The sequence below is a fragment of the Mastigoproctus giganteus genome, chromosome 4 (genome assembly GCF_048544385.1).
Source record: "Mastigoproctus giganteus isolate SK-2022 chromosome 4, ASM4854438v1, whole genome shotgun sequence".
NCBI classification, from domain to species: Eukaryota; Metazoa; Arthropoda; class Arachnida; order Uropygi; family Thelyphonidae; genus Mastigoproctus; species Mastigoproctus giganteus.
In genome coordinates this window covers 168,146,483-168,161,653 of record NC_143578.1, presented here as the reverse complement: position 1 = coordinate 168,161,653, position 15,171 = coordinate 168,146,483, and the positions used below count along the sequence as shown (strand labels likewise).

Below are 15,171 nucleotides of genomic sequence, written 5' to 3'. Positions count from 1 at the left end.
CAAGTAATTACTAATATACGAAGTCATGTCTATCAAGTAGTAAACTTTCTTCGAACGAATACAAAGAACCGAATGATTATGTACAGCGAAAGTCCAAAGTTAGGATTCTTGATTCTCCCGCATTTCCATGGTCTGTTATTTTAGTTGTTAAGTCCACGAACGAACGAACGAAAAAATGTTTCTCTTTTTCTGAGTGATATTTAAAAAAAAGTAAATTTTTAATTTTTCCTATATTTTAATTTCTCCTCTCATGATTTCACCACATGGATTGAAAGGCAAATTTCTAAATAATTTTTTTTATTCCTTGTATTCCTCAAATTGTGACAGGAATGTCACAATTTGAGGCTTCAAGGTCATTCTAATGATTAAATTAATTATTATTTTTTGACGAAAGAGCATCTCTCGGTACATTGAGGCCTTTAAAAATTGCACTAGATACTGTCTATTTAGATTTGAGTATACGTGTTTTATTTTCTCCTCTGATTTCTATTGAATTACAGTGATAATTTTTGGATAACTAGCGAAAAGTTTCTTCGACGTTCAACGCTAAGGTCACAGAAATTGTCCCCTTGATTCCTCAGCGCACCTTTTAGAAGAACATCACTTAATAAGCGGCACCTGCAGGACGACCTTGTTTGTGTTACAGTTGTATTAAGGATGCCATTTTGTGAGACTGTTTTCGATGAGTTGTCTATAGAGAATGTTGCTGCTCAGACACAAAATTAAATACTTCTAAGGTTGTATATTACAATCGATAGCTGAAAGATTTATTATCTATTCCGTCTACTATATAATTTAATTCGCTATTATTCGGGAGCTTATCACATTCTATTTTCTTAAAATCTTTTTCTCCATTCATTTCATTCTCCTTTCCAGTAATTGTCATTTTTGCAATTTTCTCCTTTTCACACTCATCAAAAGAATCCTTTCCTGTTTCGTTTTTGTTGCTTCTATGATTTCGAAAAATGATTTTCTCTAAAGCAATCATTGGCGATTCCACCAGTACGGACAAACAGTATGAAATTCCGTAAGTTGCCATGAAATGACCGGCAGATAACCACACCTGAAACAAAGAAACCAATGTTAATATTGTTTTATTTTATCTGGTGCGTTAAATGTATATATGTATTAGAGAAATAGTTAATGGGTACAGGATATTCGTTAACTAAATATCAGTTAAAAACATACATTTGGAAGCTGGAAATATTAGACCACTGTTTAGTACATATTCGAAATTAATAATCAAATAATATGTATAAATATATATACTAAACAGTGTAAAATATTTTGCTATATATTTTTGAAAATGAAATAATGACAAGAATATTCTAAACATATTTTTGTCATTACAGGAATATCCTATTACATTCCAATAAAAAACTCATCTGGGGAATAATTTCCCATAGCAAGTAATGTAAATTGATTTGATTTGATTTTGATTTTTGTGGCGCAAAAACAGCAAGGTTAAAGTGCGCCAGGAAACGGTTAAAATATAAAAAGATAAGACTGGTAACTTTTAAAAAGGTTACTTCGTCGAAAACTGTATATATATACAGACATATCAGTAAATAAAATCAGAACAATGATAAAGCAATATGAGATGAATTTCATATAAGTGTATATACATTTATCAATTTTAAAAATTTAAAAACTGCTGACACATTGTCATTTAAAATCTGACTGAGTGTATAGGGCTCAGTCAGATGGGTAAAAGCAGTAAAACGAGCATTTCTAAAACTGGTACAATCACATAAAATGTGTTGGACGGATAAAATGGTGTCGCATTGCTCGCACATAGGAGGGTCATCAGCCCTCAGCAAAAAGGAGTGTGTCACATGACAGTGTCCTATGCGGAGCCGAGAAACTGTGGTGGATCGTCTCCTGTGAGTATATAAAGATGTGTCAGATGAGTATGAACTATTCTTGCCCTTGAAAGGACTACTTCTTCTCGCCTTGATGTACGGACACTGGAGCGCCAAATTTTCGGATCTTGTTTAAACTGAAAGAATTTATTATTAGCCTGAGAGTGCCAGAGTTCTGTCCATCGTGATAGACATGCGGCGTTTACGGTTAGTGCATAATCTGATGCTGGAACAGGGATATTAGTTAAATCTAAGTTAGTTGGATTTTTTTGCAGCTTTCTCGGCCAGTTCATTGCCTAAAATACTGCAATGGGCTGGAATCCAACAAAAAGTGACTAGTTTTCTGATTTCTATTCTGATTTCCTCTAGAATAGGGTGAACTTTATCTGCGGAATTACATAGCGACGTGATTGAGCTGAGGGAATCAGTATAAATAACAGATTTTGAAGAACAGTCAGAATACAGATTTTCTAAAGCTAGTTTTATTACATATAATTCAGCTGAAAATATACTAAATTCTGATGGAAGGGATACTGATACAACCGTATTTGGAAATACTGCAGCTGCTCCAACATTTGAATTAGATTTAGAGCCATCTGTATAAATTTGGTAGAAATCAATATATCTTTGAGTGTGAATATCGTGAAGTTGTTTGACATTTGTTGCTTGCAAAATATTCTTTCTCCATTGGCAGAACTAAGTGTCACATATTGGAAGAGGAGGAGGAGCCCATGGTGGTGAGTAAAAGTTGGTACCTGCTGTACGGAAAGGATGGAAATATTCCAAACCTGCGGCAGTTGAAGAAGGCGAAGACCAGCTGGCTTTACTCTAGTGGGTTTGTTTCTGTATAGGTTTACTAACGGTGGGTTTAAAAGGTATGACTGAACGCGATGAGAGGCCAACTTTGTATCTTGACAGCATATTTCAGTAACAGTGTTTTCCTGCGTAAAGTTAGTGAGCATCAACGTAGAAACTATGTGCTGGCGACGTTCTCAATGCACCAATTTCAATTCTCAAAGCACTGTGTTGAATGGGATGAAGCAAGCGTAATGCACTCTTTCTGGCAAAATCATAGATGGGAGCACCATAATCGAGACGGGATCAGATTAATGCCTTGTACAAGCGAAGCAGGGAGGTACGATCTGCACCCCACTTTTGAGCGGATAAAGCTTTGGGCATATGTTTAACTTTTTTAGACAGGAAGTCCGTACATTTTTTTATTTTTTGTTCTAGGAAATTTAATTTGTGGTCAAGGATTAATCCTATAAATCTGATGTTAGTAGCGATTGGGATGGAGACATTGGAAATTAGAAGTTTAAGATCTGGGTGAAGTTTTCGTTGTCTACATAAATGGATTGCAGTTGTTTTTTTGCTGAGAGAGTCGGTAGCCGTTGAGGCAGGCCCATTGTTGTATTTTATTTAGTGATATTTGAAGCTATCTTTCAATAGATCTCATGTTTTGGGAATGGCAGGAGATGGAAAGGTCATCTGCATAAAGATAAGTCTCAATTGTGTTTGGAAGCTGTTTAGTGATGCAAACAATTATAATTGCAAAAAGAGTGGCACTCAATACTGATCCCTGTGGAACACCATCTTCCTGAATGAAAGTTGGAGAGAGGGCATGTTGGTATCGAACTTGAAATGATCTAGAATGTAGAAAGTTCTCAATAAATATAGGAAGGTTGCCACGTAGTCCGAGAAAGTAAAGATCACTAAGTATACCATGCCGCCAGATGGTATCAAAAGCCTTCTCTATGTCTATTGAAACCATTACTAGATGTTCATGTTTGACAAAAGCATTATGGATGGCAAATTCAGGTTTGACCATAAGATCTAACCATGGCCTGTTTTGACGAAAGCCATATTGACTATTGCTCATTAGCTGTCCTGACTCATTGTTCCAGACGAGTCTTCTGTGGATATTTTTTTCTCAAGGATTGTGCTGAGGCAGCTTGAGAGAGATATTGGTCTATAGCTATAGGGTTTGGATGGATCTTTTCCAGGTTTCAGGAATACCAAAACTGTAGAGTGATGCCAAGAAGCTGGAAAAACATTGTCTAAAAATATGCGATTGTAAAAGACTAGGAGGGGGCTCAAAGCTATGTCATTAAGATGTTGTAGCATGACATAATAAATCCCATCTGGCCCAGCAGCACCATTGCGGGCTGTTCTAATGACATGTAACAGTTCAGAATATTGCAGAGGTTTGTTATATGGGAGAAGGTGGGAAGTTTCAAAATTAATACCATGCTTTTCTTTAGTGTTTTTAATTCGTTGGAATGAGGTAGTACAGCTGTTGCAGAGATTTCTGCAAAAGTATTGCCCAAAGCATTAGCTATATCTACAGGATTAGATAGATCTTTCCCATTCCAGGAGAAGATTGGAGAAGGTATGGTAGGAAACTTACCAGACAGCTGTCTAATTTTTTTCCATATTATCTTGGGATCAGTATTTCTGTGAAAACTGGATGCAAAACGGGTCCAGGATTCTTTCTTTGCTTGCTTTTGTAGGAAGCGTGCTTTTGCCCTTAATTTCTTATAATTAATGAGATTGACTGTGCTCGGACACTGCCGAAACAAATTCCAGGCTTTATTTTTTGCTCTGTTTGCTGTGGTGCATTTGTCATTCCACCAGTTGTTGTTATTGTTGTTGTTATTGAGTTTTAAAGACACAAATAAAACACTGAGGCCAAATTATGTCTATCCAAATTGTGTCTATTTACTTGCAGGACCCTATCTTTATATTTGTTAAATTATATACTTTTGTATAGGCCAATACATTTTAAGTATATTAAAAGTTCTTCAATATTTGCATCGTTTCCTAGGATATGCGATAAATCATGTGATACGTTAAGCCTAGAAACTGATTGAAAAGTGTTTGACGAGATGGTTGAACAAGGGACAGTCAAGCAGAAAATGGCGGACTGTAAGCCGACTGTTACAGGATGAGCACTGAGGTGGGTTTTTCCCGATAGCAAGTAGAGATGGGTATGATGCGTATGTCCAATTCTTAGCCTTGCCAATATCACTTCCTCACGTCTGTTTGGTCTGAAGCAAGATGGCCACAGATTTGGTTCTTGTTTTATTTGGTAAAGTTTGCTGTTAGTATTCCTTTTCCATATCTGTGACCAGTTGTCGTAACATGCTTTACGAATAACAGGCTTGTAATCAGTGTATGGAACCAGAGGATGTTGTGAGAGAGAGTGGGTTGAGGATGTTTATCGGCAAAGTCTGCACTTTCATTTCCCGGAATGCCAGAATGGCCACGGATCCAGCAAAAGCTGATTGACTGATTGGACGCGCTACAGGAAAATAGTTGGGAATGAATTTCTTTCAGTGTAGGATGAGAAGAGGAGAAATTTTTCCTTATGGCATAAATAGCAATGAGGGAATCCGTGTAAATTATTGCGGGTGAGATGCAAAATTCAATACTCTTACTAAGTGCTAACTTGATGGCATAAAGTTCAGTAGTGAAGACACTGCATGATAAAGGTAGTGTGGCTGAAATTGTACATGAAGGAAAAACAGCTGCAGCACCTACCATACTGTCAGTTTTCGATCCGTCGGTATATATTTTACAGGCATGAGAGTTAAGAGTAGCATGAGCTGAGTGCAACTGTCTCATGTTATTGGGAGGTATGACATTCTTCCCCCCCCTGGAGAAAATGTGTATCATGGGAGGCACAAACATACGTCCAAGGTGGAACAGGTGCAGTTGTGTTCTAAAAAATAACAGCTAAATCAATATTCCAACTCTGAATAAGATCTTTGATCCTGAGTGAGGCAGGTCGATTTTCATGTGGCTTATTCTCATAAAAGGAATCCCACCGAGTGTGATAAAGATACTCCCAACTGGGGTGTGATGGAAGACTCTGGATCTAGAAGCATTGAAAAGCAATAATGTTTTTCTACGAAGATGTAATGGAGGCTCGTGGGCTTTAATATAAAGACTTTGCATGGGAGAAGTCCTGAATGCGCCCAGAGCAGTCCTCAGGGCACTGTGATGGATGACATTTAGCAGCAAGCCTGGATCCTGTCCCTCGGACCATGAGTGTAGGGGCATGGCATTGACACAACTGACCCTTGCAGGAAACCCACTAGCCGATTGATCCTAGCCTGACCAATCAGGACCACCCGTCTTTTCGAAGCAGAGGCCAAAGTGGTGTATTGAAGCTGGGCCACTCAACCATCAGAATCCCGTTTTCCGAAATTGAACGGGTCGCAGCGCACGGAAAACATGCCGGATTCCATTCATGCACAACCTAGGCTGTGGGAGTTGGATCTCAGTGATGTTAATTTCGAGAACCAGAAGCATCACTGGGAGGTACCCTCACCATGTACAGGTGCCCACGGGCGCCTCCGTAGCCAGGTGGGCAGGAGCGGCAGTGGTAGCACACGCTTCTTGATTAGACCGGGGTTAGAGCCCGTGACCACCAAATACGGAGGATGCGGAAAGGTCAGGGAATGACCACTGCATATCCCCGGAGCAATATGACCTTAATTAATAATGCTCCTAAAAACCGAACAACAACAACAACAGGTGCCCACGTCAATGAGGTATCACCAGAAAATTTGGTATATCATTATGACACTGCTTTCCTTCGAAGCCTTTTGGGTTGAATGGAATCGTGATCTTCATCAGACGGTTCTGATCTTGAGCTCGAAGGCTCTAAAAGTGGATAATTATTTGTGTCCATGATGGCTCCTTTTGGCCGTGGTGGTTTCTGTTTACCACCCAGGTTACCCGCCCCGCCACGTGGAGGCAGGAGCAGTGCCGCTTCTTGGCCAAACGTGGGAGTTATTAAAATTAGTAAAAGTAATAAAAATTAAAGAAAATGGTACTTTCTTTTTCTGGGCTTTCTTCTTAAGACCTTTATAAGACCCAATCTTCTTAAGACCTTTATAAGATCTGATCTTCTTAAGACCTTGACAAGAGCTACTTAGTAGAAAAAAATAAGTAAGCAGAGAAGAAGCCAAGGAAAACTGAGTCACAGTGGAAAAAACGCTCTTTAATCATATGCTTGACCACGGAAACGCTTGGCACGCCGGGCCATTATTACACTGCAAGTCGGTCCCACACTCTTATGACGTCTTTCGATTAAATTTAAGGTATTGAGGGGAGTAATAGATCATGACAGCCACTCAGGTGATTTGCAGGTGGGTATTTCAACCAGGAGTTCTCCGATTTGAAGGTCTATTCACCATTTTTAGTCATCCTGCAATAAATTCAAATTATATTTGAATTATAAATGGTGATAACTCGCCCACAGGATCAGTAGACAGAAAGTGTATCACCAGAAAGTTAGGTATGTTAGGACACTGTGCTTCTCTTCGAAGCCTTTTAGGTTGGTTCAAGTCATTATCAACGGATGTTACTGGTCTTGAGCTTGAAGGCTGTAGAGGAGTCATTTACGTCCATGATTGTTCCTTTTTAACCCTAGAGGATACCTTTTCCCCAAGGTTACCAGCACTGTCAGGTGGAGTCAGGAGCGGTGCCACCTATTGACCAAGCGTCTGAAGAAGCTAGTTTGTCAGTGAACAAATCAATAAATACACTAAAGGAAAGAAAGGTAATTTTCCTTTCTGGATTCTTACTCAAAATCTAAGTACAGAACCACTTACAATGAACTGGGGATATAAAAGACACTAGAAATAAAACAGAACGAAATCACTCGGAAAATCAATTTATGTATCGCTCAAGAAAAATTTCTTGAACACTATCGCTTGGAACTGGGGGGGCACTCTATTGTGTATTTCTTTTTAAAGAAAGAGAAATAGCATAGTAATTAAATATATTTTAATTTAAAATAAAGATTACTTACTGCGAAAAAATGAGTGGGTCGAATTTGCTCTGTGAGAACACTCATTACTCCAGTTTGTACAATGGGATGAGCAAGGTACGCGATGTAGGTCAGTTTACTCAGAGGTACGAATCCTTTCCAGGATAGAATCGCATTCACCAAACCTACAGAAATATGCAAAAATCCGAGTATCATGTCATGCAATTTAAATAATCTGGTGAATTTTCAAAAAAAAATTCTGAAATTGTTATCATTGCATAATGTAGTAAATAAAAACTAAACAAGAAATAAAAGATAATAAATTACTTTTCCGCTGGAGACGAAATTTTTCCTCGTCGAAAGAGATTGATGACTGAAATTTTGCAGTTTGCTCTGGCAAATTTCCATATCATGCCGGGTTTAGTTAAAGGAGCCTGTGCTATCAATAACTTGCATTCGATTGGGAAGTGATCACTGCCCATAGGGATCATTCATAACAAACCACTCTGTGTAAGTGTAAGTGTAAGTGTGTTTAGGGTCAAGCGGCACCAGGGGTTTACCCCATCGCCTAGTTTACATTGTGGTGTGTTACAGTACGCTGTAAATGCCAGAGATTTAAAAGTGTGTGGGTCTTGTATCGTTTAGTGTCGTGTACCGTTGTTCTTCTGGTCGTTTAGCCGCTAAACCCCAATTGGGGCCCAACGTTGCCCCACTTACGCCCTGTGGAGGCAGACCAGGAACCCAGTAGCTTATATGCACTCTGGCAGGTCCTGCCACCTAATTTCCTGAGATTTCGGTGGCTAGGACCTAAAAAAAAAAACAACGGGGGCACTTAAGTTTAAAAAAGCCAGGAGGGATTAATGTGGTTCAATTTTCAGTTTAGAAATCGTTAATTTTGATTAGTTACGTGGGGTTTACGCTGCCGTATTAGTCAGAGTAGGGGGAACCTCTTGCCAATAGGTGAACCAATAGGTGAACTTCTTGCCCTCTGGGGAGGTATCTTATACTCGTGATTAGAATGCACCTGAGATCCTCGTACTGCGGACAGTCGTACATGAGGTGTTCCCAGGTTTCGATCTTTCCACATGTACAGCATGGGTCCTCTACAAGGGTGAAGTCCATTAACTTTGCGTTAAAGGGGCCGTGTCCAGTTAGCAAGTATGTTGTTTTCAACCCTGGAAAGAACCAAGTAGGCGATTTTGGATAGATTTTTTCAAGTTGCGGTAAGAACTTGTGGGTGATTGCTCCTTTGGTTGTTTCTGCCCACCTGTCCTACCACACCTGCAGCAGGTGAGACTGAAGCCGGATCTTTTCTGCCTTATGGTTGTTTGTTGGGTCTACTGTAAATTCCAAGAAAGTGGTGGTTATTCCCTTAGATAAGTAGTAGAGGAGTCCTGTTCTTGCGATTTCAAGATCAAGTGGAAGTACTGCTGCTATCACCTGAAGCGCTGGGTTACTCACCGTTCTGCAGGCGCGGGTGGTAGTGAGGAGGATGGTGCGTTGAATTGCATTCAGGGTTCTCTTATTTACGACCAAGGCAGTTTTGTCATACCAGATTGCTGAAGTGTATGTAATTATTGGGAGGAAGGTTGTCTTGTAGTATAAGGCTAGGGTACGTTTTTTGAGACCCTAGCTACCATGGCAGAGTAGTTTCTGATCTTTTGTCTTAGGAATTTGAAATGTGGTTGGAAGGATAAGTTATTGTCTAGTATGACACCCAGGTGTTTTAGTTGACTAGCAAACTTGATAGTTGTCCCATCAATCTTAATCTGGGGTGGTCGTATCAGTTGCAGGGTTCCTTTGAGCAGCGCCGACAATATCTTTGTCGGTGAAATTGTTAAGAAATTCTTCTTGGCCCACTGTTGTGGAGTATCTGCAGGGTTTGATTAGCTAGGATTTCCAATTGGGCTCTGGAGTTTGCTTGCACTGTCAAAATCAGGTCATCTGCGAAGGCCTGCACCCCCACTGCGCCTAGTTCCATTCTCAAGAACTCATCAAATACCAAGTTCCAGAGGAGTGGACCCAATACAGACCCATGTGTACATCCTCTGTGTACTGTTCTTGCGATCTTTTTGTATGGAGTGTTTATCTCAATTTTTCTTTGTGAGAGATAGGTTTCTATGACTTTATAGAGGTTGATGGGTACTTTAGCTTTCCTGAGTCTGCCCAAGACGCTCGGCCACCAGAGTGAGTCGAACGCCCCGGCAAAATCAATCGCTATTACGAGGAAATATTTGTTGTCACATTCTTTGACTTTGTTAGTTAGGTTTCTGAGGGCTTCTGTTGTGGAGCCCGGTCTAAATCCAAACTGATTCCCAGCTAGGAGGCCAGCTGCTTCGTAGTGTTGAAGGATTCGTTTGTGCAGTAGCCTTTCAAATAATTTGCTAACTACTGAAAGAAGTGCGATGGGCCTGTAGGATTTCGGGCACTCTGATTTCTTAGTCGGACTCTTGATGATAAGTTTAATGTTGGCCGTTTTTCATTTTGTTGGGAATTTCCCTACCTCTAGGCATCTGTTGAACAGGGTCAATAGAAGTTGTGGTGTATATTCTATTACTTTTTTAAGTATTTCGGGTTCTATCATGTCTAGGCCGGGACATTTTCTCTTTCTTATCCGGGCGGCAGCAGTACTGAGCTCCTCCATGGTGAAGGGGGGGCTCCATGATTTGTGTATTGTAGTTCAGGTTTTCTTGACAAAGATGATTTTGTTCCTGTAGAGTTGGGACTGCCGGTTCCTTGAATATGGCATTCAAGATGTTGTCCACCGATTGTTCCCAAGTTGCTGTCATTTGACTTTGTCGGGTTCGTGTGGTAGTCACTACCTCCCCCCTAGGGAGTTTGTTGGTAATAACCAACATGTTGGTTAACCAACATGGTTACCTGTTGTGTATCTTGTTATTAATAAAATAAAATAAAATAAAATAAAAATAAAATAACCCTGTAGACTGTTCCCCAAGGGTCATCATTTCCAGTTGTTGTCACTAAGCGTTCCCAGGTTCGTTCCTTACTTTTCCGGATGCCGTGCGTGTATCGGTTTCTGGCTTCTCTATAATGTTGCCTGAGGGCTTCTTCTTCGGCTTCTGGCCACGTCCTGCGCGCTCGTTGGAACTCCTTTCTTCTTTTGGTTACCACTTTGCGGAGGGCACTGATTTCCGGAGTCCACCAGGGGTTGGCTCCAGGTTTTCGGTTCTTCTTTTGGAAAAGCTTCGTTGCTTGTATCTGTGATTATTTTAGTTGTCTTATCTTGCAGTACGTCCGGGTCGGCTTGCGGGTCTAAACTTCCTGAATTGTGTTCCACCGCTTCATTCAGTAGGTTTCTGAAGAGCTCCCAGTTGGCACTGGCGATAGCGTATCTGTTTGTCATCTGCTTGGCTAGTGGTGTTCTTGTTAGGACTCTTGTTATCTTGTAGGTTATGACCCGGTGGTCCGAAGTGGTCCACGAATCTTCGACCCTCCAATCAGTCACGAACCCAGCAAGATTTCTTGTTGCCAGAGAGATGTCGATCGTGGCCTCCCACAGGGTATTACAATAGGTTGGCAGATGATGTGGCTGGTTTAAAACAGTAAATTGGGAGCCCATGAGGAAGTCCTCCAGAAGTTGGCCGTTTCTGGTACCTCTTCTGTCTGGTGTAGTAGTATGCCATGCTGGCGAACGACAGTTGACATCCGCGCCGATGATAATTTTTTGGTTAGGCAGTGTATCCAAAAGTCGTTGTAAGTAGTTTATTTCGAAGGTTATTTCTTCTCCTGGTCGGCAGTATAGCGCCACCACGTAGAAGGCGCCCAGGGCTGTGATAAGGTGTGCGCATGCGGCCCAGGTCGTGCAGAACTGCGTGATCTTGGTGGCCGTGATGTTCTGATTTCTGATCAATATGGCCGCCCACGGGGTATCCTCATCTGTCTGAATAATTTTGAACTGCAGTGGATAGCCCCTGACTAGCTTTTTATGTACATATGGCTCCTGGAGTAGTATAATGTCTGCATTTTCCTTCTCTGCTTTTACTCTGACCTGGTCGGCCACCGCTCTGGCCCGTTGTGCATTTGTCTGGAAGATCTTTATCATTGTGGAATTAAATTCGTGTCCCCATAGTTAATTTTTCCTTGGTAGACACTCTTGGCTTTCAGATAGATCGGGCATTTCGGGTCTCTGATGGAGTGATTATGGTCTAGTTTCTGCGACTTACAGTTTGAGCATACAGGGTCTTGGTTTTTGTTTGGGCAAGCGTTGTAGTCATGCCCCTTTTTTGAGAACAGTGACCACATGTCTTGACGTCCTGTGCGCAAGTGTGGGAGGTGTGGCCGAACTTGCAGCATTTGTAACACTTGGGAACAGCCACATGCTCCCTGAAGCGACAGGATCCCCAGTCTATGTAGATTCTTGATTGATTTCTTATTACTTGCCAGGCTTCCGGCACTAGTTCTACTATCCAGTTATTGCTGAAACCATCCCTTGATTTAATGGCGTATTTAGGAGTTATTAATTGTTGTGATTTCCCTTCTGGATATATCCCCTGAAATTTCTTTGATATAAAACCACTCTATGGCCGGGACCAGTACTGGAGAACAAATGGAGAGATCTATTGCTGAAATATGTCCAATTGAGAGCTGAATGTGAGAGTGTGCGCCAGTATTCAGTATGTCGAGGGTTAGTGCGTCTGAAAGGCTTTCAATGAGTCGACCCCATGTATCTAATTTCGAAGCGCCCCATAAGCGGTTGTGCCCATTAAAGTTCCCTAATATACAGAGAGGTGGAGGTATCTGTATGAAGAGGTCTTCAAGTTCTTTTAAACAATAAGTATGGTTTGGCTGTAAGTAGATTGAGACTAGTGTTATTGCAATATGGAGAGTTATACGAACAGCAACAACTTCTATTTCAGTTTGATGTGGGATATGCTTATTTGGGATCTTTGAATTTATCAGGATTGCTACACTACCGTGGGCAGCATTTTCTGTATTGCGATCTCTTCGATAAAGGCAATAGTTCTTTATCAAAGGAGAAATTTGCGAGGTTAAGTAAGTTTCTTGAAGACAAAGAGAAACTGGAGAATACTGGTTAATTAAATCATGGATATATGATGGTTAATTAAATCATGAATATCATCTGTGTTAAAACGAAAGCCTCTGCAGTTCCATTGTACAATGAAAGCCATTATTTGTGTTTAATTATTGGAGATGTATCTGACTGCTTTTTGAAGGTGACTGGCTTATGACGTTCCAATTTTTGTTTGTCTTTTTTTAGGAAAACTGGCCGACCAGTGTCCATTTCTTCTTCTTCGGCATGAATTTCTAAAATTGGACGTTCCTCTATACATGTGCCACCTGTGTCCATGATTGTGTCTTGAATATTTTTCATTATATTTGAATTTTTAATACATGGAGTGGTAGCACTCATTGGAGGAGCAGATTCCGCTGGTATTGTAAGAAGAGTATTATTTGCTTGGTCTGAGAGTTTGCGTTGTTCTTTACGTACATTTGGTTGTTCCTCAGAGAGGACAGTTCTAGCCCAATTTGAAATTGATTTATTAGTAGGAACTGTGACATCAGTTTGAGTAGAAACTGTTTGGTATTTTTTAACTGCATTAGCATAGGAAATATTTTTGTTTATAGTAGATGAAACTAGTCTTCTTGCTTCTGGGTAACTGACTTTGTTCTCAACTTTGTATTTTACTATTTTTTTCTCCGTTTTCCATTTTTCACAAGTTCTGGAATACACAGGATGATCACGTTTGCAATTTGGACAGGTCATTTTTGTAGTCGTACAGTCACTTTATATGTGATCCGTGGCACTTGGGGCAGACAGGAACTCTTCTACATACAGTTTGTGAGTGGCCATACTTTTGACATTTATAACATATTTAAGGTTTGGGAATGTACGGGTGGATACGGCAAAGTAAATAACCTGCATTTACAGAGGAGGGTAAGGAGGGTAAGTTGGGTAAGTTTAGTCATTATACGTTTAGCTTGAATTACATTTTGTCCTTACAGCTCTTGGGTTATTTCTTCCTCGCTGACGTTTAGTAGATCCCAATTGGATATGACACCCTTTGATGAATTTAGGGTTGCGCGAGGAGATATTTTTAATGGAATGCCAGCAAAGTTTGTTAACTATAAAAGTTTCTCCTAATGCCTGTGGTTCGTAGTTTCCACTAGCAGGTCTCCTGATTGCAATCTGTTGACAGTCTTAGGAGATCCTGCAATACCTTCGAGATGTTTTGTATTACGATGGGAGACAGTTTGCTCATTGTCTGACTAGTAAGGGAGTGGAAAATTAAAAATGATGGGCAGGGTTGCTCCATCTGATTAGTCTTCTGTCTCTTTGGATGATCATTTTCTAAGTCGGAATTGGAGTCATGGTTAATGTAGGTGTCTGTTCTGGAGCTCGAAGCCTCTAACGGTGGATAATTATTTTTATCCATAATGGCTACTTTTCGCCATAGGGGTTTCTCCTTACCATCCAGGTTACCGGCCCCACCACGGGGAGGCAGGAGCAGTGCCGCTTTGTGGCCAAGCGTAGAGTTAGGACGGTTAGTAAGTCTATCTAAATTAAAGAAAAAGGTTCTTTCCTTCTTCCGGGCTCTCTTCTTATTTCTTATAAGAAATTAGAGCTACTTAATAGAAAACTTTCATAAGTGCAAGAGAAAACAAAGGAAAACTCAGTAGCTGCAAAGAAGAACGATTGATATACGCACAATAATCACTTGGCCAGGGAAACGCTTAGCACTCGGGACCAAGGTTTTTTATGACTGATTTGCAGTCTGTATACGGCACTTGATGGTTAAGGGAGATTGCAGTGATCGGATGTTTAGTGGCTTGATCTGCATGGTCATTTCCTTTGATGCCTACATGACCTGATATCCTACAGAATGTGACTGATTCGTTGGCAGGAAATAACGAATTTATCTGTGATCTGATTTGCTTCAAGACTGGGTGGATTGGCTTGGATGAATTTCTTAATGCTGTTATTGCACTCAAAGAGTCAGAATAGATCATTGTTTACGTATAGGACAGATCAGTCACGTAAGCTAGAGCTATCTTTATCGCAAACAGTTTGGCAGTATAGACACTGCATTACCTCGGAATATACAAAGAACTAGAAAAGATAGTAACGAATGGGCCTGGAGTACTGGGGTCCATAGTTCAAATACAGATATATACAGTTATACCCAGTTATTTATTAACAAATAAAGTACAAATAAAATAAAATAAAATATTTTATTTTATTTTTACTTTATTTGTTAATAAATAACTGGGTATAACTGTATATATCTGTATTTGAACTAGAAAAGATAGTAGAAACTGTCGCTGCGCCTACCGTTGTACTTGTTTTTGAGCCATCGGTGTATATATATATATATATATATATATATATATATATATATATATATATAGTAGATATGGCAAATAGTTAACAGTTGAAAGGTAAAATATTCAATTGTGAAGGTGATGCAAACAGTGAAAACTATAGCAAAAACCAAAAAATCAAAGACCTAATAAAGGTGAGAATATATATATTCTCATATAAAGGTGAGA

General features: G+C 40.1%; 1 protein-coding gene across 1 annotated transcript in view; it reads right to left on the bottom strand.

Annotated features, from left to right (window-relative positions):
- Positions 1 to 745: 745 nt before the first annotated feature.
- Positions 746 to 15,171, bottom strand: part of LOC150087179 (nose resistant to fluoxetine protein 6-like) — a 298,214-nt gene continuing 283,788 nt past the window's right edge. Inside the window, exons 10-11 of the mRNA XM_090372396.1 lie at positions 7,684 to 7,826; positions 746 to 1,063 (exon numbers count right to left, since the gene is read on the bottom strand). Of these exons, the coding sequence (XP_090228522.1) occupies positions 746 to 1,063; positions 7,684 to 7,826 (461 nt within the window). The remainder of the gene's footprint in view (positions 1,064 to 7,683; positions 7,827 to 15,171) is intronic.